The sequence below is a fragment of the Perognathus longimembris genome, chromosome 1 (assembly GCF_023159225.1).
Source record: "Perognathus longimembris pacificus isolate PPM17 chromosome 1, ASM2315922v1, whole genome shotgun sequence".
NCBI classification, from domain to species: domain Eukaryota; kingdom Metazoa; phylum Chordata; class Mammalia; order Rodentia; family Heteromyidae; genus Perognathus; species Perognathus longimembris.
Genome location: NC_063161.1, coordinates 159,346,651 through 159,374,228, shown reverse-complemented (window position 1 = coordinate 159,374,228; position 27,578 = coordinate 159,346,651). Strand labels below are relative to the sequence as shown.

The window sequence follows — 27,578 nt, the reverse complement described above, 5'->3', positions numbered from 1 at the left end:
CTGACAAAGTATTTCTCGATGCTTTAAGAAAAAAGACAAGGGGAGCATATTCTATTAGGTATAGCAATAAATTATCAAACAGCGATTTAAAAGGTTAAGTACAAATAGCTCAATAATCTATAGGCAGAGAGAAGCCTGAACCAAGGTCACATCAACATTTTAGACTGTGCAAAAAAGACGTGAGAGAGGAGGAGAGACTGCGTCACGATGGGCCCCGCCAGCCATGGAGCCGCCAGGAAACCATTCGGGTCATAGCCTGGTGGGATTCACAAAGGAAGATGCAGTTCTAGTTAGGATTGAAGTGTGAAGAGTGCTAACATCAGAGAACACAGTCTGGATGTTAGTGAATATTTATGGGCTTAGGCAGGGCAAACCACCTTTCCCCCCCCCCCATAGCCATGAATACCAGAATCCAAAGAGGAAAAGCAGTGGTTCATTTAGCTGGAAACCAGTATATCCCAAAGAACACTATATACAAGATTAAAATGTCACAGAAAAACCTCAAAGTGGCAGCGTTGCTTGCCTCGAGCGGTTTGTGGCTATTTGCTCAAACGGGCTAGGAGCCTTAATATGTAAAGAGCTCTGTGAATAAATAAAAAGCTGAAACCCCCTTCAAGGAGCTTACATATTGGCATGAACAGATATTTTGGTTGTTTTTTTTTTTGGCCAGTCCTGGGCCTTGGACTCAGGGCCTGAGCACTGTCCCTGGCTTTCTTTAGCTCAAGGCTAGCACTCTGCCACTTGAGCCACAGCGCCACTTGTGGCCGTTTTCTGTATATGTGGTGCTGGGGAATCGAACCCAGGGCCTCATGTATACGAGACAAGCTCTCTTGCCACTGGGCCATATCCCCAGCCCTGAACAGATATTTTGGGAAAGGGATCCATTGCTGCCTGGTTTAACTACATCAGTCGATCTGCCAGATGCATCCCCTCAAACTCTCACAACAGAAGCAGGGGAGTGACTCTCCAAACCCCTTCTTTTAGGGCTGGATCCTGGATGGTGTCCCCGAGACGCGGGAGCAGGTGCTGATGATCCAGACCCAGGGGCTGGTGCCCAGGCATGTCAGTGAGTACCTGGGGGAGTGGGCCGAGCCCCGCACCCACGTGTAGGTGGGCGGCCCAACTCCCACGCCAGGCCCCGCCACGGCCCAACAGAAGGGTCCGAGAGGCCTGTGACCCCCGAGAAACAGTCGTGTGCAGCTCAGTGTAGCCTTAGTCCCCGCCCTCCCCCCAGGAGCTGAGAGCATTCAGGCTTGTAGCTGAAAAACGTCGGGTGGCTCCCTGTCCCCGGAGAGAGTCTGCGGGGACACAGCTCAGAACGTGGCGGAAGCAGATGCGTGGAGATGTTTGTCTCCACCATCCTGACAGAGCAAGGACTGCCAGGCTCGGTGCGAAGACGACGCTGCCTTTAGGCGTCCTGGGAGGTGGCGGTCCTTTCCCTGTCACTAGACAGCCAAAGTCCCCTCACCGTGCTGCTCGCTTTCCCGTCCCAGTTGTGCTGAACGCGCCGGACACCGTCCTGATCGAGAGAAACCTGGGGAAGCGGATCGACCCCTACACGGGAGGTACGGCCGCCCGTCCCGTCCCAAGCAGCCGGCGTGCACCCCTGTCCTGTTCCCTGCCCTTCACCGAGCGCCGCGTCTGCGCGGGGGGGCCCCCACAGGGGGCACCGGGAGGCCCCACGGGCCCGGGGGCTCCCGCAGAGCCTGACTCTGAGCCAGAAAGCGCAGGGACTCGGGGGGTCCAGCACCCCAGAACACAGAGGCTAGTGAGTGAAAGCAGGGGCTCGTGCGCCCATTATGCCAGGGGGGCAACTGGGCTGCGGGCTGCCCGCCGCAGAGCTGGACTGGCTCAGGGCCCCAGAGGGCACCCCACCGCCTACAGAAGGGCGAGACGTGATCTGGGGGACTGCCAGGTGCCCGGGGACCGAGTCCAGCTGGGTGTTGGGTGTTGGGACCAGTTGGCTTTGCAGGGGCTGGGGCCTCAAGCAGCGGGACAGCGGCCTTCGTAGGCCTGGGCCTGTGGCCTCCGGCCCCACCCCTTTCTAGGGTCCCCCTCTGGAGCCGGGAATGAAAGCACGAGGCCTACCGTGGGCCCAGCTTTGTGTGCGAAGCTGACAGGGCCCTGAGCCCGGGCAGGGAGCCTCACTTTGTCCTCTCTCTCTCTCTCTCTCTCTCTCTCTCTCTCTCTCTCTCTCTCTCTCTCTCTCTGTAGAGATTTACCACACCACCTTCGACTGGCCCTCGGAACCCGAAATCCAGAACCGCCTGATTGAGCCGAAAGGCATCTCAGAGCTGGAGACCGCCCAGAAGCTTCTGGACTACCACAGGAATATTGTCAGGATCCTCCCCTCTTACCCCAAAATCCTGAAAGCCATCAGTGCAGACCAGCCGTGCGTGGACGTCTTCTACCAAGGTAAAACACACACATGCGCCCAGCGCGGTTCAGGGCCAGCCTGGCCCCTCCCCCTCCCCCCTTCCCCCCCCTCCCCCCCCCCCCCCCCCCCGCTTCCCCGATGCCCTCGTGCTCCCAGAGGCCTGGGGCCAGGCAGGACGGGCCTGGGCCCCCAGGCAGGCTGAGGGCGGATGGACCGGCCTTCCTTCCCCGGTGATAAGTCTCCAAATCACATCCCCGCCGCTGAGTCCCATGCGGTGCAGGGCCAGGGGAGGCGGACCCCTCCTCTGCTCGAGGAGCTGTGTGTAGAGCGCTGAGCAGACCTGCTGTCCCAACACTCCAGGTGCAGCCGTCCATCCAGCACCGGGTCCATGACACACTGAGTCCATTTGGGCACAATCAAGTGACATCACAGACAGTTAGGAGGGTGTCAGTATAAGGCAGGTGTGGCAGTGCGTGCCTGTAATTCCGGCACTCAAGAGGTGGAGGCGGAAGGATAGGAAACTTGAGGGCCGCACGGGCTGCCTAAGGAGACCCTGCCTCCCTGCCCACGCCGACGCCTCCTCTCTCGGGAGACGGCCAGCTCCCCGCGGGCAAGTGTCTTGGAAAGGACACTGCTTCAAGAACGCCAGGCCTCCATGGCCTTCGTTTTCCAGTGCTTTTGCATCTCAGAAGGGTCTTTAAAGGCAAACGCGGCCCTCTCAAGATAAACATCCACCACGTTTTTCGTATGCCACGATTCCGAATTTACACATTAATTACTTCCAAATTACTTAATTAAATTTAAAAGTTCATATGATTGTTCATAAAGAATTCATGCCCGGAATTGTAAATAAAAATGCGAGCGTCTGAATATTAATTATTATTAATTAATAATGTGGAGAGATAAATTGAAAACGGGAATGCAAAATTCTCTCTGTGTTGTTTTTTTAATCTCTCTGTAGTGCATCTAGCAACCACATAGTTCTAAAAATAATAATTAGATGCTAAGACTGTCTGGGGGATCATTACTTCTAATTAACTTAGTTATTTACTGTAAATTAAGCATCATTTGTAAGCAGGCTGCCTTGCCAGTAGTGTTTGTGCTTGTCAGAGGAGCGGGTATGGAAGTTCCCTTGTAGGTCTGCCTTGCTTCAGGCTCCGGGTGGGCAGTGGCACTTGTGGCAGTGGGAATGGAAAATGCCCAGCTCCACAGAGTCTCTAAACCCTGGTGGACTCCTCTGTACAATGGAGCCAGACGCATCCCTCCCGCGTGGGATTGTGGGTAACTGCCATAACCGGGTATTTGGCTTAGCAATGGATCCGTTCTAGCCGTGACGATGATAATGACGCAAGTCTTGGTGGCTGTCAGCTTGAACTTACCTGTCCCGTTGGATCTAGAAAGAGGGGGTGTAGTGTTGCTCAGGGGGAGAACGCTGCGGATTCCCAAGTTGGGAACTGGCACAGAGTGGATCTCACCCCAGTCTCCAGCCCCAGCTGGCGCTCAGGGGGCTCCCGAAGCTTCCACAGGCCCGGCCAGTGGGGCTCCTTCCCCTCCGCTCCCCTCTGCTCCCCTCTGCTCTGAAAGGCAGATACGTAGAGCCCGTCCGCAGTTCCGTGGAGGAGGAAGATCACGACGGCCGTGCGAGAGCTAAAGCCGGGGCCGTGGGGTGGACAGGACCCCCTCGCTTCACCCGGGGTGCTTGATTCCCACGTCCTCTCTCTTCCAGCACTGACCTACGTCCAAACCAACCATCGGACCAATGCCCCCTTCACCCCCAGGGTGCTGCTGTGCGGGCCCGTGGGCAGCGGGAAGAGCTTGCAGGCCGCCCTCCTGGCCCAGAAATACGGCCTCGTCGATGGTGAGTGCACTGGAGCCAGGGAGGGAGGGAGCCAGGGAGGGAGGGAGGGAGGGAGGGAGGGAAGATGAACGGCCGGCTGTGTGCTTCCCTGTCCTCTGCTCTTTACTTCCGCTTCGTTCATCTTTGTGGGTTAAGAATGCGTTCTTCCTGGGGCTGGGGATATAGCCTAGTGGCAAGAGTGCCTGCCTCGGATACACGAGGCCCTAGGTTCGATTCCCCAGCACCACATATACAGAAAACGGCCAGAAGCGGCGCTGTGGCTCAAGTGGCAGAGTGCTAGCCTTGAGCGGGAAGAAGCCAGGGAAGAAGCCAGGGATGGTGCTGGGGCCCTGAGTCCAAGGCCCAGGACTGGCCAAAAAAAAAAAAAAAAAAGAATGCCTTCTTCCCAAGGAAGCCAGCCCGCCCTCGTGACGCTCACCAATACAAACAACACAAACCTGTCCTCTCCCGAGGAGCCTGTTTCCAGGCCTCCTCTTGTTGGCTTTGGGGGTCCGCAGCCCCAGCAGGCTCGCTCCCTGCCCGGGGCTCTCTCCCTCCCTCCCGGCTCCCTCCCGCCCAGGTCAGCGAGTTCACAGGCAGAGGAGGACTGCTTGCTCTGCACAGTTTCAATAAATATTTTACCAGGAGGAGAGGAAATATTGAAATCAGTTCTGCAGGTCTTTGTGGAGGTGGTCCGCGGTGGCCCCAGGGCCGGAAGGAGGAGACGCTAGAGCAGACCCAGAGTGGGACTGCAGGGAGTTAGGGGGCGACCCTCCACACCCCCCCGCCCCCAGAACCTCTGCTTATTAAGGAAACCCGAGACCCGCAGCCCACATCTACAAACAGACGCAGACACCCCCCCTCCCCCCGAATTACACATCGCACCCTGCAGCCTGTACCGGGAGGGAACACGCAAATGTGTTCGTGTGTACCATCCCAGAAGGGTCAGGTCTTGAATTTTGATTCTTTTCCATTAGGGTTCTTCCAGCTTAAGAGTCCCAAGTCTCAGACCCTCCAGGAATTAGTCACACCCATAAAACAGATAGAAAAGTCGATACTTGTTCTGCAGACGTGACTAGTGTGGAAAGGTCTGTGGTCTTTAGGATTAAAAAAAACCTCATTGTCCTGCAATACTTGTTTTTGAAGAGCTGAACTATTCAAATAATTCCTTCTCCTTGATTTTATGTCTCAAGAGCATGTTAAGCGAGGCAGGGGTGGCTTCTTGGTTACAGACGCCCAGAGGTCTGTCTGCGGGCCTGACCCTGGGGCCGGGGGGGGGGGGGTCTGCGCTGATTGGCACCTGGGGACACGAAGCGCACCTGTGAGCACACAGCCCCTCCCTCCACGGCCCCCGCTCAGTTCAAATCACCGCCCCTTGCATTCAGAACAGGTGGCTTCTTCATTTAATTGCTTTTACGGGATTGGTGGCACACACCTGGAATCTCAGCACTGTGGAGGCCAAGGCAGGAGGAACGTAAACTCTAGGCCAGCCTGGGGTACTCAGTGAGACCCTGTGTCAAACACACACGCGCGCGTGCACACACACACACACACACACACACACACCTTGCTTCCAGTATGTCAGTCATGAAGATGAACCTGCCTTAGGGTTTTCAAAAATGAAAAGTGAACAAGCGCATCATGGGTTTTGCTCTGTAGTGAAGAGCCGTCCTGGGGCTTTTGGAGCATTTGGGACAATTGGGCATTTGGAGACAGCCTTAGAAATCCACATTTCTCCCAGGTGCTCTTGGTAACTACCGGTAAGACTCGGGAGAAGGCCTGAGGCAGGAAGAGACGGCACTGTGGCTTTGAGGTCTCTCAAAGGTCTTTTGGGACCCAGAGCCCCAGGCAGTCCCTGCTCCCCGCGCCCAGTCCTGGCTTGGGGCCTAAACTCCCTCTTTATGAACCTCTCAGTCAGAAGAGCACCCCACCTTCTCTTCCGCAGAGCTCACCCACCGGCTCCCCTTTGAAAAAGGGGGGAATGTAAACAAACAATTTTTATGAAAAGAAAAATGTCTCCATCATTAAGATCGCTTTGCACCTGGTGATTTCACCCCTAGATTTGATTCAACTTAACTTCCTAAATACGCAATGAGAGCCAAGAATAACTCAAAAGGAAAAGTAACGGCAACCCAGAACTATCACAAAGAAACTTGGAAAGTGCTCCCCGTGACATAATTGCTAGCCGAGGGAGAGGCGGAAAGCAAGTCTGTTATATTCATGGGAAATCCTGTTTGTGTTTATAAAATAATGTCGCTCAACATTCATACAAAATCTGAAGAAATATCCACCCACCATCCACCAAATGTAAATGGGCCACCATCGTAGAGAGTGGCGTATTACAATTGTGACCTGTTTGCAATCAGAAATCCCCAGGAAGGATTTTATTAGCATACTCCTGGGATTGCTCATCGTATGGAGCGTCTGCTACATATGATGCGTGTCATCAGATGTGCGGGGCCAGTCACCTTTGAGAAGACCAGGGAAGCACGTTAAGACCTGTGATCTCAGCAGGGGAGGAGCGAGGCGAAGCCAGGCTGATACCAGCACCATCCCGAAGCCTTGCCTCATCAAATCCCACATCAAGGGGGCTGTCACTGGCGGGGGGGGGGTGACTTCACACCAGTGATCTACCTAGGTAGGAAGCTGAGGAAGGAGGCTCAGGGCTCCAGGCTAAGCCAGGCAGAAAAGTCCACGGAGCCCTCTCAGCCCATCGCTGGGCACGGTGGTGTGCACAACGGTCCGAAAGTAGGCCGATGGAGGTCCCGACACACGCCTGGGCAGGAAGGGAGCAAGACCTTGTCCTAAAAGTAACCAGTGGAAACTGACTGGGGGCGTGGCTCAGCTGGGTCACCCCGTGTTCTCCTTCCAGGCGTGGGGTCGTAGGAGCGAGGAGGCCACAAATACATACTGTATGATTTTTTTATTCTTTGAAATGCATGGTGTGTGTGGAATTGAACCCAGGTCCTTGCACATGCTAGGCTAGTGCCATCTGCAGCCCTTGGTTTTTTTCAGCGTGTGGCTGTGTAGCCCAGGTTGACCTCAAATGCACGATTCTCCTGCCTCTACCAACTGAATCCTGGTCACAGGTGTGGACCACCTCACCCGTGTCTACCAATCCTCTGCAGTGATGCAGCAGATGGTCTATACCGGCGGGCTCCACGTATAGCCAGAACGATTATGTGGTGTTCTTGTTGTATCTAGTACTCTATGAATGTCGCGTGTTTGTAAGATGTCAGATTCTTTGTTCAGATCGCCCATGTCCTTAACCACTTCCTGTCTGCTTACGATTTCAGTCAGTGAGGCAGACGCATGGAAAGCTCCGACTCTTAATTGTATGTCTGTCCACTCTCTGCCAGTGTTTTACCCTGCCGTTTGTTCCACGCATTGTTGTCGTCTTGATGAAATGGCCTTCTTGTTGGGGAATGATCCTAGTAACTAACATTCATTTTCTTGAGGGTTGGTTTTTTGTGGGTTTTTTTGGTCTGATATCCATATGATCAGCGTAACGTTCTCATACTGTCTGTGCAATGTTTGCTTATCCCTCTTTTTCTGTGGTTTGTTTTGTTGTGCCAATCATGGGGCTTGAACGCTGCCCTAAGCTCTTTTGCTCAAGGCTAGCACTCTACCACTTTGAGCCACAGCACCACTTGCGGTTTTCTGGTGGTTCGTTGGAGATAATTGTCTTACTGACTTTCCTGCCCTGGCTGGCTTTGAACCCAAATCCTCAGATCCCAGCCTTCTGAGTAATTAGGATTAGATCCGTGAGCCACCAGAACCTGGCTTGTTTATCCCTCTTTTTTAAAAACTATCTGCCTTATTTTTTAAGTATGTCTTGGAGCAGCATAGAGTTGGGTTTGCCATTAAAAAAATCTAGTTTGACATTTTCTGCCTTTTTGTTGAAGTATTTCATACATTCCCCTCTAATAGACTCTTACGTGGTAGGTTACAAATCTGCCATCTTAGGATTTTTTTGTTTTTGTATATATCATTGGTTCTTTTTTTTTTTTTTTTTTGCCAGTCCTGGGGCTTGGACTCAGGGCCTGAGCACTGTCCCTGGCTTCTTTTTGCTCAAGGCTAGCACTCTGCCACTTGAGCCACAGCGCAACTTCTGGCCATTTTCTATATATGTGGTGCTGGGGAATCGAACCCAGGGCTTCATGTATACGAGGCAAGCGCTCTTGACACTAGGCCATAGTCCCAGCCCCATATCATTGGTTCTTGGCTTTTCCTTTCCTGCCATCTTTTGGCTTAGTCAACTAAGTTTTAGTAATATATTTTATTTCATCTGTTGACATTTTAGAGATAGCTCTTTGGTTTATTTTGTTAGTGGTACATCTTTACTTTTCACTGTCCTTTTTGATATTTGTAATATTTAATAATTTTTAATATTACAGCCTTTCATGTACAAGAAATTTAGATTGTGCATTTCTGTTTATCTTCTGTTCTTTTGTGTTATTGTTCTGCATTTAATTTCTCTGTACATTTTTAAGGTTACAATATACTATAAACATTCTTTCAAGTTATTTGACTTTTTTTTTTTTGGTGGTTCTTGCGATTGAACCAGGTAAGTAGGTGCTAAATAGGTGCTTTACTGCTTGAGCCATGCCCCCAGCCCTTTAAGATAGAATAGAGGTGTTTTTTCCCTTGCACTAGCCCTAGGCTAATATTGTCCTGCCTCACTTTTTGGTGAGGTGGCTGTTGCAAGCTTTTTGCCTGGGCTGGCTTTAAATTGCCCTCTAGTCTCTATCTTCTGAGTCACTAGGATTATAGACACGAGCCGCCGTGCCCATCCTGGGCTATTTGCCTTTCTTCCCTTTCTTTCTTCCTTTCCTTCCTTCCTTGTTTCCTTCCTTCCTTCCTTCCTTGTTTCCTTCCTTCCTTCCTCTTCCCTTCTTCCCTCCCTTCCTCCCTCCCTCCCTCCCTCCCTTCATTTCTATTTTTTTGTCTGAGACTGGGATTTGAACTCAGTATGGGCCACTTGCTTTCACTCATTGCCTGGTACTCTATGCCCTGAGCCACGCCTCCATTCCCCATTTGTCTTTTAAATAAGTTAAAAATAAGGTGGGAGGGCTTTTCTCCGTCCCTCACGCGCCAGCACGCCATCCCTTCGTTTGGATCCAGGCTGCCATCCTGTATCATTTCCTAAAGAACTTCCATTAACGTCTCTTTTAGTCAAAGTCTACTGGTGACAAAATCTCTCAGCTCTCATATGTCTGAAATATCATTACTTCACCTTCACTTTTGAAGTATTTTTTGCTGCATAGAGCAATCTGTGTTGGCAGATTTTTTTTCTCTTAGCACTTTAAAGGTGTCAGGCTGTTGTCTTCTGGCTTGCATTTCTTCTGATGGGAACTCGGGTGATTTTTTTCCCCATTGTCACTGTCTGTGTGAAGCATCTTTCCTCCCCCTCTGGTTCCTTTCAGTATTTTCTCTTTCTCTCTAGCTTTCAGCAATTTGACTACAGTGTATAAAACTGTGGCTTAGGGGGAGAGGGATTTGAACTCAAGGCCTTGCACTTAATAGGCAGGTGCCTTACTACCACTCGAGCCATGTCTCCAGAGCCCTGTGGCTTACTTTGTGTTATTCTGCCTGAGCCTTGGAGATTCTTTTTTTTTTTTTTTATTTTTTGGCCAGTCGTGGGCCTTGGACTCAGGGCCTGAGCACTGTCCCTGGCTTCTTCCCGCTCAAGGCTAGCACTCTGCCACTTGAGCCACAGCGCCGCTTCTGGCCGTTTTCTGTATATGTGGTGCTGGGGAATCGAACCTAGGGCCTCGTGTATCTGAGGCAGGCACTCTTGCCACTAGGCTATATCCCCAGCCCCCCTTGGAGATTCTTAAATAGGTGAATATTCGTCATCAGAATTGAAATTCTAGCCAGGTGCTGGTGGTGCACGTCGGTGATCCTAGCTACTCAGGAGGCTGAGATCTGAGGATCACAGTTTGAAGCCAGCCTGGGCAGGAAAGTCCACAGAACCCTTATCTCCAATTAACCACTAAAAACATTGACATCCTGGCTGGGTACTGAAAGGAAGGAAGGGAGGGAAGTAGGGGGAGGGAATTAAAAAATGGAAAGAAAAGAAGGAAGACAAAATAAAAAGAACATCAAGGTCCTACAATTAACAACTCATAAAAATTCAGCTTAAATCTTCTGGCATTGGTTATTGAAGGCTTTCCTAGCCTGGAAGATTCTAGAAAAATACTAGCCTGTGTGGATTCATTCAGCCCCTCTTGGCCAACTGCTTCCCTATGCCCTCAGAGCTCAGGGCTGGGGATGAGGTGGGGGGGGGGCGGCGGAAGGCACCAGGGACCCCCGCGGCTCCAGTGTGCTGCCTTGAATTAGGACTTTGTACGTGTGGCCTATGTGGTCTTTGCATCCCTGAGGCGCCTCACCCCGAGGAAGGGGCGTGGGCACACCAGGGTCCCCCACCTTCCCCTTGGGGACATGCTTGTGACTCTGCAGCCAGGGGACGTTAACCCTTAGCCAGTGACCCCCCCAGAGCACGCGCCCCGCTGAGCAGCGCCAGGCGGAGCCCGGGTCCTGCAGACGCCTCCATTGTTGCCCCGTCCTAGTTAGTGTGCTCCCAGGCTGTCCATTTTTAATGTTTTTGCCAAATGCATTCCTTTTTATTCTGCATCTCTCTGCTCCTTTTTGATGTTGACTTTCACCTGGACACACACACACACACACACACACACACACGCACACGCACACGCGCCCTTTAATTTTTTTTTTCCAGTGACCTCGTCCTCCCCCAGCAGCCAACGCTGCTCTGCTGCTGTTTTATTCCTTCCTTCTCCCTTCTCTTTAAAATTTAACGGGTGTCGTTTCCGTCCCCCTCTTTGTTAGTGTGCTGCGGGCAGCTGCTGAAAGAAGCTGTGGCGGACAAGTCAAGCTTCGGGGAGCTCGTGCAGCCCTACTTTGAAAAGAAGATCACAGGTAAGCCCTGCTTCCCGCTCACTGCCGCAGGGACGGGCTGGGGCCGGGGCGGGGCGGGGCGGGGCGGGGCCGGGGCCAGGGCGGGGCCGGGGGCGGGGCCGGGGCCGGGGCCGGGGGCGGGGTGGGGCGGGGCGGGGGCGGGGCCGGGGCGGGGGCGGGGCCGGGGCGGGCGGGCCGGGCGGGGCCGGGGCCGGGGCGGGGCGGGGGCGGGGCCGGGGCGGGGCGGGGCCGGGCCGGGCCAGGGCGGGGCCGGGCAGGGGGCGGGGCCGGGGCGGGGCCGGGCAGGGGGCGGGGCCGGGGCGGGGCGCGCCACCGGTGGTGCGGCCGCCACACCGCCGTCCGGCTCTCCACGGCCGGGGCTTCTCTGTTTCCGCGTCGATGGAGAGCGCAGGCTCGTCAGGGCTTAAAAGCTCACGAGACTCCATCTCGACGACCAATGGCTGGGCACGGTGGCGTGTGCCTGTCATCCCAGCTACGGGGAGGCATCATGGCTGAGCGTGGTGGCGTGTGAGTGCCATCCGCGCAACAGCAGGAAGGAGGCGTAAAGAGGAGGATCGCGGTCCAGGCCGACATTGGCATAAAGGCAAGACCTGATGGTAGCTCACCGTAGAGCACCTGTCTGGCTAGCGTGAGGCCCTAAATTTACACGCCAGTACCGTGGCGCGGGGGACGGGGGGAGAGAAACAGTAGCCAGGGCACAGAGGCTGAATGAATGGCACGCCAGAGTAGCACAGATTGGTATGGTTCTGGGGTTCTGTGGGTAGGGCCCCATTCGTGACTAGGCGAAAACTTCCTTCCTGGCTCTGGAACACACAGTGTCCAGCGAAGGAGCCATTCTCAGGGAGGGGCACCGGGATCCGTCGACCCTCCCGGACGTCTGAAAGTGTTTCCAAAATACAAAATTACAAAAAGCCAGTCCGTGCTTTCTAAATTTGCGCTCCTCAGTGGTAATGTTTATTTTCCTACATGCACAGCTTTAGAAACGGCTGCCCTGAATACCTTAGGATGAGCCAATGGGTTAGACCAAAGACCGAGCCCCTTCACCGCGGGGTGTGCACGCCCCTGGGTCAGTGTGGCCCGCCCCTCGGTGGGCCTGCATGGCTCCGCCCCTTCACAGTGGGGTGTGCACACCCTTAGGTCGGCATGGCCCGCCCCTCATCGGTCCTGCATGGCTCCGCCCCTTCACAGTGGGGTGTGCACACTCTTAGGTCAGCGTGGCCCGCCCCTCAGTGGTCCTGCATGGCTCCGCCCCTTCACAGTGGGGTTTGCACACCCTTAGGTCAGCATGGCCCTCCCCTCAGTGGGCCTGCATGGCTCCACCAGTTCACAGTGGGGTGTGCACACTCCAGGGTCAGCAGAGTCACACTCCAGGGGCCCCGCCCCTTTCACACAGGCCCATTTCCTCCTCCTCCTCTTTGCTGTCGCTGTGTTTTGCCAGTGCATTTGTTTGCTGTAGCTGCTGTAACAAACAGCAGTTAACCACATGATTTTGTTGTTCTAGTTCTGGCAGTCAGAAGTTCTAAATCAAGGTGTTCCCCAGGTTTTGTTCCTTCCTGAGGAGGAAGGAGTCCCCGCCTTTCCTAGCTCCCAGAAGCGGCGCGCATCCTTTGGCTCCTGGCCTCCTTCCTCTCTCCTCAGAGCCAGCTGCAGGTGTAAGGTCTTCGGCGTTGTCTCTCTGTCTTACTGACCTCTGCTTCCCTTGTTACGTCTCCTCTGACTCTGACCCTCATGCTTCCCCCTTCCAAAGTTCCGGTGACTACACCGGCCCCACTTCAGTCGTGCAGGACAGTCTTTCTCCCCAGGACCCCCAACTTCACCACGCAGGCTAGGATTCGGACATCTTTGGGTAGTTTGGTCACCGGGGCTGGGATGCAGACGTCTTTGTGCCGGGGGGGGGGGGGGGGGTCTGTCGAGCATTTTCCACCCACACAGATAATAACGGAATCTTTGCCAACTCGTTTTTCATTGTGGTCTTCTGATTACATTGTGATTAGATTGGTAATGCGGAACTTTGGTGCGATAACTGACCGTATGTTTTTCATCTTTTGTAAATGGTCTCCATATCCGTGGTCTATTGGCCTAATTTCTTTTGCGTATTTATTTACTTGTATTTAATGATTTAAGGGTGCACCCTAGGGTCTCATACGTTTCAGGCTACAGCACCTATTTTTCTTTTCTTTCTTTCTTTCTTTTTTTTTTTACGGTTTCACATGGCATGTGGAAAGTAATTACAACAGTGATCTAACACTCGTTTCCATGACATGGAGTTCATTTCACTTAGCATCATCGTATGCGTTCACAGGCTCTTGTGATCCGCTGCTGTGACTAGCCTAAACCTGTACAGCACCTATTTTTCAATGCAGCCTTTTTTTTTTCTGTCATAAATGCATTGCGAGGGTTCCTTTGATATTAGGTTTAATTTTCCCCATGGAGTTACTTTAAACCTGTACTGTCTGTTTTACCTGTATCTTAAGCCACAGTGTAATTGTCAGGTTTTCGCAGCTTTGGGGCCGCCCGGAGCCCTGCGGTTCTCCCCTGGCACCGCCTGGTCCCCGAGGATGGAGGAGGGTGTGCGCTGCGGCTTCTCTATGGGGTCCGGGAGCACAGAGCCTCCTGGTCTCCCTGCGCCCCCCTGGCCAGGTGTGAGATGGAGAGCTGTACTATTTGTGCTACTACGGGGGCTGAACTCAGGACCTTGTGCCCATGATTGGCTTTTCCCACTCAAGGCTGGCACTCTACCACTAGAGCCACCCCTCCGCTTCTAGTTTTCTGCTGGTTAATTAGGGATAAGCGTTTCACGGACTTTTCTGCCCAGGCTGGCTTCTACCTGTCATCCTTAATTCTCAGCCTTGGGAGTAGCTGAGATTCCAGCTAGGAGCCACCAGGGCCTGGCTGAGCACCATAGTGTTTTTTACTTATTCAAACTGTATGTGAAGGATAAAGGGGAACAATGGTTATTTCCTCTTGTCGAGACAAATGAATTGCTGTGAGCCCAAGTGCACTAATTTGTACCTACCCCTCCCCGTTCCCCGCCACCAGCACCGAACCGACCGGTCCCTTCAGTGGGGGGTCCAGATGACAGATTTTGTTTGGCTTTGGTTTGGGCGTCTGGGTGAATACAAAGGAGACTATGCACACCTTTTCCAGTTTCCTTCGAAGTCAGAGCTGAATAGCTTCCCTCTTCAGTGTTTTGTGTTAATTTTTTCTTCTACAGCTTTATGTTTATTTAGATTATGTAGCTCTCTACTTTTGTTCTTCCTACAAAATTAAAAACACAACAACAACCAATATCATCTCTTCCTAACAGAAGCAATAAACTCTGTCATCTCGCTAATCCTGATCTGGCGGGGAGAACAGGAGTGCATTTACATTCATAACCACGCACCGGGTTTCATTAGCGGGCTGCGGAGACGCTGCTGGGAAATCCACCGCGCCCGGCGTGCAGAGCGTGGGCCCGGCGTGGGCCCCGGCCTGACGGAGCCATGTCCCTGCCCGCCGGAGCAGGGAGAACGTAGACATGACTCTCCACAGAGCCGGGCCGCCCAGCTTCCCGTTCCTGCCTCGAGCACTAGTGACCTCCGAGACGCAGGCCTGCGCCACGGTTAGTGTAAGAGGGTGGCACTGGTCACTCCTAGGCTCCCCAAGGCCAGGACTGGGGAAAGGCAACAAATGCCACATCCTGGTAAATGGGGACAGGGAGACAGGCCCCGGGCCTGGCCCCAGAGAGCCCTGGCCAGGCAGCAGCTGAGGAAGAAGGTCTGCCTATCCATCCTCGCCCGGAAGACCTCTCCCGAATACTCAGGGACAGGGTGCTCCAATCCCGAGCCTGCCGTCATCCAGAAGAGGGGGGCGGGGTTCTGGAACATTCCTCCCCCTCCTGGCCCCCTGAGGCACTCTGGTCCCTCTCCGCAGAAGTGCACACTTCTCGGTTGGCCACTCTTCCTCCCGCTCCAGCGCCCCGCCGCTGGGTCCCCGGGGCCCGACAGCCCCCCGCCCTCTCCCCAGTCACCTTGGAGCCCACAGCTCTGTCGCTGCGGGGAGGCCTGCCCGCCCCACAGTCCAGATGTCCTCCTCCCCCGCGGAGCCGCCGCCTCTGCGGGGGGCCCCGCGTGACCTCCGCGGGCTCCGGGTTCTGGTCTGTCCTCACAGGCGCTGCCAACACCTCCTTCTTTGAGTCAGCAGCACAATTAACGAATGAGCTGTTTTCTGGGCAAAGGACCCCAGGGCCCCATCTCAGCTCCACTTGCGTCTCTCGATCCCAGGCCGTGTGTGGGTGACCGCACCACGGACAGAGGGCCGGGGAGATGTTTCTCCTCTGCCCTGGACTTCGGATCCACCGTCTGACCTCCTGAGCTCGCTCCCCCTCAGCCGCCACGAGCAGAACAGATCTGTTTCCCGGGCTGTGTGCACCGCATTCTTCATGCAGGTGACCTCCTCCAAAGCCGTCGGGGGCCCGGCCCTCACAACACTCACCTAGCTGCCATTGCTGGAAAGTTTCCGCTGCTTTTACCTGGATGAGAAGCAAGTCAAAACAATTCTGGGCTTTTGGAAAAAAAAAAAACAAGTTCTTAGCCATTTCTGTAGCTCTTAAAGTAAGATCGGTGCTGTTGGTCCCCGCGGCCGATCCCACCCAACCCATGTGCTGGCATTGGATGCGGACGGGATGGTGTTTTCCAGAACGGAGCACGTGAGCTACTCCCAGTGGCTGCCATTCCTGCAGGGCTTTCCGAGCCCCTTCCCGCTCGGTGCTGGCTCTGCACCTCCCCATTTAGAGGCACCCTACAGCCCGAGCGGGAGTCCGCGGGGGGCAGGCTGGCCGCACCATTTCATTCCCAGCCAAGGTGTCTAACGGGGAGCCCCAGCGTCCCCAGGAGAGGAGCCACCGCGTTTTGGCCCTTTGGAGTGTCGGGCTTGGCACTTTTCACGCAACACAAAGCCGGGATCCTGTTCCAACGCCAGTAAAACAGAGGTCTGCTCCGCTTTGAGATTGTGGGCTCATTAGCGACATGCCACAGTCTCGTCCATTTGGAACGGTCAGTGACAAGCCCAGCTCTCATTCTTGTTTTTTTGTTTTTTTTTTTCGGTTGTTCACGAGGCTTGAACTCAGGGCCTGGGCACTGTCTCTGAGCCTTTTTACTCAAGGCTAGTAGTGCTCTACCGCTTTGAGCCACAGCACCACTCCTGGTTCCCTAGTGGTTCACTGGAGCTGAGTGTCCTATGTTTTCCTGCCCAAGCTGGCTTTGAACTGTGATCCTCCGACCTCAGCCTCCTGAATAGCCAGGATGACAGGCCTGAGCCACCAGCCCCCGGCCCAGCTCATTCCTGATTGTCACCTGGGGTTTACTGGACCACAGAAACCAGAGCGATTGCCTTGATTTCCGTCCTCGCTCTCGGTGCGGGATGACATCTCAGAGTGTCTGCAGTGTGTTCAGAAAGTGTCCCATCAGGGCCCTGCCAGCCACGGTGTGTGCCCCACGGTGTGTGTGTATGTGGGGGGGGGGGGGGTTGTGCTGGGCTCTAGCTGTTCCCATCTCCGCAGGAGGGGGGAGGCCGCCCTGGCAGCCCTGCCCGGTGGATCTTGGTCCTCACTCACCCGCGTGCTAACCCCCACAGTCGAGCAGGTTCCCGGCGGGACGGCCTGCATTCCCACACATGCCAGACATTTGCTTGCCGTAGGTGAGAACACAGCTATTTAATTGGTGTGATACGTCCCCCAAATGCAGAGGAAAGAAGGGGGGAAGACAGATCATTCCGGAGTGTTCCCCGAGTCCCCTCCTGCGCCGTGTCTCCTCGCTAAGCGTCTCTGCCTAGACAAGGTCCCCGGCGGCCTCCGAGCACCTGAGCGGAGGTGGCAGATTGCAAGGCTCGCTGACACGCTCCGGTAATGAGCCAGGGAGCCGCCCGCCCGCCCGCCCGCCGTGCCGGCCCCGAATCAAGCTGATTAGGAGTGATTTCGAGAACCGTGGGGGCCCGGGCCCCAGGCGGCCTGGGATCAGAGCCCAGCCGAAGCGCTTCATTTTATTTATTTTTTTTACTTTTATTTTTTAAAAGGGGGGAATTAATATTCTCATCACTAAACGCACACGAAAGAGTCGACAATAGACCGGCTTTTCTCTTTTGTTCAAAACTTGCAGAGAGTTGCTGAGTTGAAAGACCCCGTAAACCTCTCCCCGGCTGAGGAGGTAAAGCGGCTGCGATTGCTTGTAGTGCGCGAGCCGGGAGAGCCCCGGGGGCCGCTGCCCGCCCGCTCCCCGCCCGCTCCCCGCACGCCTTCCGCGGGCGCGCCGCGTGTGTACCAGCTGAAGGCAGCGCGCGCCTTCCTAAATAATTTACCGATTGATTAATAGACTCACAGGGGTATAATTAGTGGAGGGAGAGACGGTGGGCACAGTACCCAGCGCAGTGCTTGGGGAAGCAGGAGCTGGTGCGCGTGTGCGTGTGCGTGTGCGTGTGCGTGTGTGTGTGTGTGTGTTTTAAACAGAAACTTTCTAGGGTGCTGGGCGTTTGAAGCTAAGTTGGGAAGCGCTCAGTGCCTCTTCCCTTTTGAAGTGGAAATAGGACAGTTTGAATCCGTCGAGTTTAATTTTTCACAAGCTTTAGGGGCCCCGCAGAGCAACTCCCTTTTTATTATTGAAAAAAAAAACTCTACATTTTTCTTTCATTTCTTCCCCCCGCGTGCACGCACGCACACACACACACACACACACGCACGTGCACACACGCAGTCCAAGCAGCAAGTCATAAACACATTAATTTACTTTTCTATTCAGGGTAGGTTTTCCTCCCCATGTCTTCCCCAGGTGCCCTCCCTCCCCCGTGTCCCAGCCAGAGGCCTCGCTGGGGGGCTGGAGAGGTGGGCTGACAGCTGCCCCCCCACCCCCCACCCCGTAATGTATGCATCTGCGAGGACCTCACCTCCAGCTGACAATGCTTTTGAAGTAGCTGCTTTTTTCAAGTCAAACTTTTGACTTATCCACTGGGACCGCTACAAAGATTCCTTATGGAAAATAGGTAGGAGTCTTTCCAGCCCCAGAGAAAGCCTCTGCTGGCCGGGCTGGCCACACGGGGGGCAGCCGGGCGAGGGCCTCTCTCGTGAGGACGGTTCCACAACGGGGGTCAGCACCTGTCCGCCTTCTCATCAACAGGTTTGTGGCCTAGGCGAGTCCTTCTCCCTTCTGATTTTTTCTTTTCCACGTAGACTTATGTTGTGAAAGTGCACTGTTGTCTTGATACACGACCACAATGTTTGCCCCCGGGACAAAGCCTGATGCAGAAGGGTTATGAAGTTGTTCAGTGGCTACGACAGGGGAGAAACTGAGGTGGTTAGGGGTTCTGGACCCATCCTGTCCACCAAGCATGCGTGCCGCGCAAGCAGGGGCTGGGCAGCTTGTTAGGTGCACTGTTGTGGTTTGGCTTGCTTTGCTCTTGTGTGTCTGTACCAGGTCTTACGCTCGGGGCCTCGTGTTGTCCCTTAAGCTTTTCTGCTCAAGGCTGGCACTCTACTACTTGAGCCATACCTCTGCTTCTGACTCTTTTTTTGGTCAGTGTGGGACTTGAACTCAGGGTCTGGACAGTGTCCCTGAGCTTTTCTGCTCAAAGCTAGCTAGCATTCTACCACTGTAAGCCACAGCTGTATTTCTGGTTTTCTGGTGGTTCATTGGAGATAAGAGTTACAGACTTGCCTGCCTGGGCTGGCTTTGAATGGCGATCCTCAGATCTCAGGCTCCTGAGTAGCTAGGATGACGGGCGTGAGCCACCACTATCTTCTGACTTTCTGCTGGTTAATCTGAGATAAGACTCTCTCAGATTTGTCTACCTTGCAACCATGATCCTCAGATCTCAGGCTCCTGAGTAGCTAGGCTGACAGGCGTGAGCCACAGTGCCTGGCTGGTGTGGTTTCCCCCCACCACAGAGCCAGCCCCACATCTTCCTGTGCACAAAAAGTTCCGTTTCCTAGACATCCAGTTAAAACTGGTCAGAACAAGCCCAGACATTTGCGGGAAGTCCCCAGAGAGCCCAGAAGTACGCAGTGTCCTCCTGCTCTGCCCGGAGCTTCTGGAAACGCGTTCCCTGCAGGGCAGCCACCATGGCCTCAGAGAAGAGCAAAACCTCCAACGCACTGAGCTGTGAAATCGTCTTGGACAGGCCGGACCCCCGAGGCCCAGCCCTGCTGCTCCAGGAAGGGCGTCTCCTAGCGCAGCTGTCTGGGCAGCCCTTGGCGGGCCTGTGAGCAGGGCTGCTGGAGGCCCCTGCCCTCCGGGATTGTCCTCTAGTGACGGCGAGCGACGCTGCTTCTTTGTCACTCTTTCTGTGAGTGAGGCGTGCGGGAGCTTGTCACCTGCGGCCAGCACCCGCGTGGCACAGAGGAGGGGAGGTCCCGCAGCTTTGCTCCTGTCCGTACAGCTCCGGGTGGCGGGGGGGGGGGCCCTGGGCGGGGGGGAACGCCACCCAGTGGGGTGTGGCTGGGGGGGGGGTGTGGGGCGGAGGCCGGAGGTCCTGGCACCCGGGGCGGGCGTGGGGAGGGAGGACTTCCTCCTCGTGACCTCTCCCTGACCTTGGCTCCGTCATTCTGCCCCACCCCAGCCTGTTGGCCATGGCTTGGGAGGTGGGGACCTCCGCTGAGCTCCCCTGCACCCCAAATCTCGGCGCCGGCTGACGGCTCCACAGGTGGGCGGGGCAGAAGCTCACCGACATGCGTCAGGGGGGCGGGCAGGTGGCAGCTCCCCAGGCCACCAGGAAGGGCTCCCCCAGCTTCCCGGGCCCAGGAAGGACCCCTGCTGCCCCTGCTTCTGTGTGGATGACACCGCCTAGTCCTGCGGGAACGAGGTGGCGGGGGCTGGGCACGGCCTGAAGGGGTTCTAGAGAGACGGGGAGCCGTGGTCAGCCCGGGCGGCCGAGGACCTGGGCTACGCTGGGCGCCGCCCGGCTGCGTGGCCTCTCAGCCTCTCGGGGGGGCCTCCGCCCCCCTCTGTGAGGCAGCTTTCAGGGCGGGTACGGGGCCCCACGCAGGCACCCGCTTCCTGTCCGGCCCGGGCCCGGGTGGGCCGTGGGTGCGGTTTTCACCGTCTTTCCTGGGCCACCTCCAGCCGTGGCCGCCTCATCTCCGTGGCACACAGAAGCTGGCCCCGCTCTGGTGACACCTGCAGCTCAGTGGCACAGATGGCAGCGGGTCATTCCGTGGGTGAGGATGGGGACTGGGCCTCGGGCTGGGGCGTGGGGCGCGGTGGACCCCCCCCCCCCCGCCGTCTGGGCCTCCGGGCCCCGCTTCTTGAGTTCCGTGCTTCTCCTCTGCGTGTGTCTTGAGGGGCCTCACGCGCGGCGGCTGATGCAAGGCCGGGGTGGGCCGGGCGTCGCTCCCCGCAGCCCCCTGTGGCCTGTGTCTTGTTTCCTCCAAGCATGGCGGCCGCCGGCCGCACCCCAGGATCTGAAGGTGGCAGTGGTTGGGGGAGAGACTAGGGAAAGCTGCCAGGCTTCCCGTGACCTCGCTTCAGAAGTCCTCCCCGCTTCGTCTCTACCCAGGCCTTGCCCTGGCCTGGACTCCGAGGGAAGGCCCTGAGCCCGGTCCCTCGGCGGTAAGGCGGAGGGAGGTGTGGCCATCTACACCCGCTGGCGAAGCTTCTTCTGAACGCTGCTTTGTTCAGGACGGATCACATACATCATAGGGCTGAGGTAGAACATGGACCTACGGTGTGGCTCAGGGACCTGGGAGTTCAATCCTGTTCTTTTCAGAGGAGGAAACCCCCGCTAGGAGGTGAGCCGGCCCCCGATGGACGGGCTGCAGACAGAATTCAGGCTTCTGGGCCTTCCCGTCGCCTGTCCCGTGGGAGAAAGGACTGCTTCCGAGTCCTGTCCACTGGAGGAGAAGGGAGATGAGCCTCCACCGCCCCTCAGTACTGTACAGGGTTGTAGCGTTGTATGGTATGGTATAGTGTACTTAATAAGTTACACTTTGGGGCAATCTAGTACGCACACATGCATGTATGTGTACACACACACACACACACACACACACACACCCCAGCTGGCTTCTTCCCAGATACTCTTAGATTACATTGAAAGATGTAAAAATGCACTTCGACATAGGAATAGCCATCAAGTTGTTATGCACCGTGGCGGCGTACATTTTTAAATAAGTCTTATTACTTTGGCCAATGGGGTAGAAGTTATTTATAGGAAAATGGCTGCCCCTGAGTGGGGTGTGTGTGTGTGTGTGTGTGTGTGTGTGTGTGTGTGTATGCACGCGCACATGGGCACACGCCTGTGCTGGTAGCTGGTGCTTGAACTTAGGGCTTCACCACTTGAGCCATGCCTGCAGTCCAGATTTCGCTGATTGTTTGGAGACAGTCCCACACACTTTCCTTCCCAGGCTGTCTCCACATCATGGTCCTCGGACCTCAGCCTCCCGAGCAGCTAGATGGCAGGCGTCAGTGCTCTTTTCACTCGCGTGGCGTGCCATCCCCCAGGACACGGCGGAGAAGCCCGCGGAGGGCAGGGCTGCCGAGCCGTGGGCAGGCCCAGGCGGGGTGGACGCCTCCCGTGGCCTTGGCCTCTTGTTCAAGCAGCCATGGCCGAGAGGAGGGAGGAGGGTGGAAGTGAGCAGCCTCTCTTCCAGAGGTGGGGACCCCAGGCCACCCTCTGGTCAGTCAGGTCTCCAGGGGGGAGATCCAGAACCGAAACATCGATCCCTCCCGGCACTGTGGTCTCTCTGGTGACCTCAATGTTGCTGTTGGAATATAGACTTTCAGCTCCTAACAAACACATCTCTTCCATCTTGCGCCTGGAGGAGAAGGCGTAGTCCTAGGAAAACAGGTCTTCCTGGCGTGTGACCTCCGTTTACCAAGGGGCCAACCAGATGCAGTGAGCTTCTGCCCTGCACACTTGAAACCATCGCAGTCTCTCCGCAGCCCCTCCCTGCGGTTTCACCAACGTTTGCAGAGCTCTCCTCCCGGCTCACGGGTGCAGGAGCCAAAACCAACCAGCAGGTGGCAGTACATAACAAACAAACAGCCTTCTGCTCCAGCGGCGGGGAGGGCTACCAGGAGTCAGCACCCTCTGAAAGCAGGCGTCTACCGGACACCATTCATGGAGCGTCCACTGGATTCCAGCCATGTGTGGCACTCCCTCCAAAGCTCCCAGCATCCCGGGGAGGAGACCGGGCACTAGAATGGAAATTGAACCGAAACTACTTCTGTCTCCCAAGCGCCCCTGGTCTGGCTTCCTGCCTGGGGCCCTGGGGACCCCTTTATGGTCGGCAGGACCTGGAACCCAGGAGCCCCAGGGCTGTTCGGGTGCTGAGAGGGGCGCAGGGCTGGGGGTGGGTGGGTAGATGGACTGCCTGGTGTGTGTAGGGTGTGAACACACGTGTTTGTGAGTGGAGGACCGGTGTGAGCAGGCTGTTGCAGAAGATGTGGTCGGCCAAGGGCTGGGTTCCTTCCCACCTGCCCCAGGGAGTGTCTGCCAACACGACCTGTCTGTGGACCCTTTACCTCCAGCCAGCCAGAGGCCGCTGGCCTGCACACAGCAGCTGGCGTGCCCTGGGGGGAGGGGGGAGGGAGGGAGGGAGAGGCGGGGAGCTGGAGGAGGGGGTGCAGGAGGAGTTCCAGTTTCCAGGGCAAACCGGGAGCGGTGTGGGCCTCCTCCCGCGGCCCTCGGCCCTGCTCAGCCGTGTCTGAGCTGAATGCATCTGAGGATTACAGATGGCAGGGCCACCGCCAGGAGACACCAGTCTGTCCAGGCCAGTCTCGCAGTGCCCGGCTCCCGTCTGAAGCCTGGAGTTGATGGAAGGGAGCAGGATAGGGGGAGGCCAGGGTCTCTTACCAAGAATCACAGGACGGGAGCGGTGGCCAGGGCCCCCCCCCCCGCCACACCCAGTGGTGTGGGCCTGGGAACATGAGCTGAGAGCCTGCGCTGAGCCCCCCTTCCGTGCCCACCCGGGCTGCAGGGCCCAAGGACTTGAGGTCAGCCTCAGGATTGCCCTCCACAGAGGCCCTGGGGGTCGGGGGTGGGGGTGGGGGGAGAAAAGCAAACTTGTAAAACCACGAATAATGGTATGCTCACATCTTGCTCTTCTCTAAACCCAGGGCTGACAGGGTATTCTAGAGTGGTTGCCCGTGGCAGTCACTTGCAGGCAGGAAGAGATGTTAACTGTCACGTTGGGAAATCAAGCCCCAGGCATCTGGCTTAATGGTGGGAGACTTGAGCCTGGCCAGGCTTCTCTGAAAGGAGCAGGGAGGATAATGGACACATTATCCAGGGACTTTAAACTGCTGGCAGCCGGAGAATGCCGTCCTCCCCATGCTGCCGGTGAGCGAGGGGCGGTGGCCCGCAGAAGGGAAGGCACAGGGCGGGGGGGCGGGGAGGAAAGGGAAAGGCAAGGCAGGCAGACTCCAGGTGGGCTGGGTTGGGTCTTCAGGGGTCCCCTCTCCCCCTTGGAGGCTCTGTGGGTTTTCCTCCCTGTTATTCCAGGATCGGAGCTTTCCCAAGAGCCCTCAGGACAGGCGGATGTGGACTTCACCAGCCTGCCCAGCTGGTGGAGTCGGAGACACGGAGCCACCCACCCCAGGAGCCACCCGTGTGGTGTGGCCCCCCGGGTGCCTCTCCGGGTCCTTTGTCCCTGTGGTAGGACCTTCTCCAAGGTGACCTTTGAAAACACCTAAGACCTTAAACATGCATCAAAAATAGAAGCGTAATCTCTGGGGCCCGCTGGCAGTGCAGTGAGCCCAGGAGCCGGTCCAGGGCACCAGCCCACACCCACAAACCCGGACATCCACCCCCTCCCCTCCCCTCGGAAGCTCAGGAGGGCCCCCGTGTACCAATGGGGAGAGGGGTCTGCTGCCGCTGCGGGACCCATGAGGTCTGGGCTGGGGTGACCTCCCCAGGGTCACCCCACCAGCCAGCGTTGTGCTGAACTGTCTCCTGTCTCCTCTCAGGGCACAGAGACATTGCATCTGACTTCCAGGCCTCTCACGCCTGGCCTCTCTCTCTCTCTCTCTCTCTCTCGCACACACACACACACACACACACTAATACATGCTGCTCATTTACATTATATAAACATTTAAACATACATACAGGTTTAAATTTTAGCTTTTCATATGGAACATTTGTTTATCACATTTCCTCCGTTCGATCACAGATCTCTTCACAAGTTAAGGTAAATAAAAAATACATGCATATATATGTATATATATATATATAGTGTAGATATATTTCAGTTGTGGGGCTTGAACTCAGGGCCCAGGTGCTGTCCCTGAGCTTTTTCACTCAAGGCTAGTGCTCTATCACTCTGAGCTACTGCGTCACTGCCAAGGTAGTTTTTCTTTTTTAAGGGGTGCATAGTATTTCATAGCACAGGTGAGCCATTTTTCATTTAAAGCCCCCTCTACCAGTTGACACAGCACACCTGCCCAGCCGTCCCTGCCTCCTCCCGCACGTGTGCTCCCCACGGAGAGGGCGTGTGTGTGTGTGTGTGTGTGTGTGTGTGTGTGCTGGTCTCCGTTTTGGGGCAGACTGGGCCCGTCCCTCCAGGACTCTCTGTCAGCTGAGGGGAGGAGCTGGGAGAGGAGGCCTTGGCGTCTCTGCCTGCCCTGGTTATAAGTGGCTGAGGTGTGGGAGGCTGGGTGGCGTGGCAGGAGGGCATCCGGGCCTGGTGGGCGGGATCCTTGCTGTCCACCTGTGCACCGACCCATCGCGTGACCTCGCGTGTATCCCCTAAGACCCAGGCCCCTTCCGGCCCCAGATTCCCAACCGTGAGGTGACCTCCCAAACAATCTATCCCTGTAGTAGCAGGGTTTGAACCTGGGTTGGGAGAGGGCCATGGAGGAGCTGAAGTGGGCCTTGTGCCTGCCCTTTTTGAAGCCATTAAAAAAAGAAGTCCCATGTTGTGCCAGTACTGGGGCTGTCTTTTAGCTTCCCCCCCCCCCCCCCCCCCCCCGCTTAAGGCTAGTGCTCTACCCCTTGAGCCAGAGCTCCATGTCTGGCTTTTTGGTGGTTATTTGGAGGTAGGAGTCTCCTGGACTTGACTTCACGGGCTGGCTTCAAGCCATGATCCTCAGATCTCAGGCTCCTAAGTCGCTGGGGTTACATCTGACTAGAGGGCAGTGTTCATGCGTGGCCGGCCTGGACTGTTGCCCCTGTACCGGGTCGCCAGCTCTGTCGATTGACATGAGGTTTCCGGAGCTCTGTTTGCTCCAGCTGGCCTCCCTCTTTACTTCTCGTCTCAGCCTCTCGGGTGACTAGGATCACAGGCGTGAGCCGCTGCGCCCAGCACGGCGGTGACGTTGGAGAGGAGAAGCCTCCTGTTCACTCCCTATCTGCTGTGTGCCAGGCAGTGTGTGAGGCTTGGGAAAGCGTAGGAGAACGGGCACTCTGTCCACATGGCCTCCACTGACTCCCGTGAGAACCAGACATTAGGCATAGAGTCACCTAGAGTGTTGATTACAAACGAGAGGACTGGAGCGCGGGGGAACCCGGGGGTGGGGGTGAGGGGCCTATGGAGCAGGCCAGGCCGGGGCTGCTATGAAGAAGGGCATCAGAGCAGGGAAGGCGGGGGGAGCTTCTCCAAGGAGGAAGGCGGGCTCCGGCTCACCCACAGGCCCTGCTGGCCCTGTGCGGAGGAGGCCAGGGAAGACAGCCCCGCCCACTTGTCAATCATACTGGCTACCAGGGCTCTTCTCTCTCTCTTTTTTTTTTTATTGGCCAGTCCTGGGGCTTGAACTCAGGGCCTGAGCACCGTCCCTGAGCTCCTTTCGCTCAAGGCTCACACTCTACCACTTTAAGCCACAGCTCCCCTTCCGGCTTTTTCTGTGACTAGTTGGAGTAAGAGCCTCACAGACTTCCCTGCCTGGGCTGGCTTCAAACTGCCGATCCTCAGATCTCAGCCTCCTAAGTAGCTAGGATTACAGGCGTGAGCCACAGTGCCCAGCTTCCAGGGCTCTTGTTAAAGCAGAATCCTTTGCTCTCTCCTGACTGTGGGGGGGGGGATAAAGGTGGTGGGGAGAGGAAGAAAGATAGCCCCCCCCATCCTTGTGCTACTAGGGTTCAAATCCACGGCTCACACAAGCTAGGAAAGAGTTCTGCTTACCACTGAGCTATGTTTCCAGCCCACCGGCTTGCTGGCGCTCTTTCTCTATTTGGAGGGGGCGCTTGAGCTAGTGCTCTCTTACTTAAGCCTCACCCCCAGCCCCAGAAACTCATGGACTTTCCTGTCTGAGCTGAACTCGATCTCAACTTCCTGAATAGCTAGTATTAGCAGAATTAGTCGCTGTCACTGGCCTTTTATTTACTCATTTTTTTAAATTTGGAAATGTAGTCTGAGGGGGGACAGGGGGGTGGCATGAGGGAGGAGGTAACAAGTTGGATAAGAAGTGTACGCGGTGCCTTACATATGAAACTGTAACCCCTCTGTACCTCACTTTGACAATAAAGAAATAATTAAAATTAAAAACCTAAAAAGAAAAAAAAACTAAACAGAAATGCAGTCTGTGGTGTCTACCTTGTAGACTTGAGGCTTCAGCCTCTCAAGCAGCTAAGACTACAGGCTTGCGCCACCGGGCCTGGCTGCGTGGAGCTGAGCTTTGTGCTGCTTTGGAGAGCAGAGCAGCGCCCAGCGTGTCGTGGGGTGGAGGGAGGCCTCTGGGAGGGCCGCCTTACTCCCAGAACCTGGCCTCAGAAGGCCCCAGACGTGGGCGTTAGGGTCACTTGCTTAGAGCACCATGGTTGGTAGGTGGAAGCTTCTAGAGAAACTTCCAAACATTCAATGGCTGCACCTTTTGCAGAGCAGTCTTACTTGGGCCACGTTCACAGCAAACAGTGGTAACATTTACCCAGTATTCCTGGGAAAATGAGTGCAAAGAGCAGGAAATGCAGAGCAAATTGCCAGAACGCACTACATTAGCAACATGGGCCGTTTAATGATTCTGGAAAGAGAGGTATGAATTTCAGGAAAATGTCAATTGCAGCAATGTAAACAAGAGGCTTGGAAATATCTCCTCTTCTGTGGGGTTTATTGGGTCTCTCCTTATAAGTAGAGCTGTGATTCTTGAGACCGCTTGGATCCTAAGATGGAGGAGGGAAGGATGGTGGAGGGGGAGAGGAGGGAGGAGCAAGCCCAGAGCAGCCGGAGCACCGATCCTGTCCTATCTGAGAACTGAAACTTTAGGTGGGGGCTCAGCTTCCCCAGAAAGGGGTTGCAGCCGAACCTGGAGCCTTAGTAGGGTGCAGTGACTGAATGTGTCTTCCCCCAGATTCCTGGGGTGGGCGCAGGTGGCAGTGTGTGGAGATGGACCCACTCATCAGGTGGAGCCCCCCATTGAGGTTAGCGCCCTGTAACGCTGGCCCCAGCCAGGCACGAGCGGCTCACGTCTGCGATCCTCGCTACCTAAGGATTGCAGTTCCAAGCCAGCCTGGACAGGAAAGGCTGTGAAC

The 27,578-nt window shown here is 55.8% G+C and overlaps 1 protein-coding gene across 1 annotated transcript in view; it reads left to right on the top strand.

The window, feature by feature from the left end:
- Positions 1-27,578, top strand: part of Ak8 (adenylate kinase 8) — a 92,856-nt gene that overhangs the window by 30,344 nt on the left and 34,934 nt on the right. Inside the window, exons 6-10 of the mRNA XM_048352850.1 lie at positions 985-1,066; positions 1,494-1,565; positions 2,215-2,415; positions 4,104-4,235; positions 11,064-11,153. Of these exons, the coding sequence (XP_048208807.1) occupies positions 985-1,066; positions 1,494-1,565; positions 2,215-2,415; positions 4,104-4,235; positions 11,064-11,153 (577 nt within the window). The remainder of the gene's footprint in view (positions 1-984; positions 1,067-1,493; positions 1,566-2,214; positions 2,416-4,103; positions 4,236-11,063; positions 11,154-27,578) is intronic.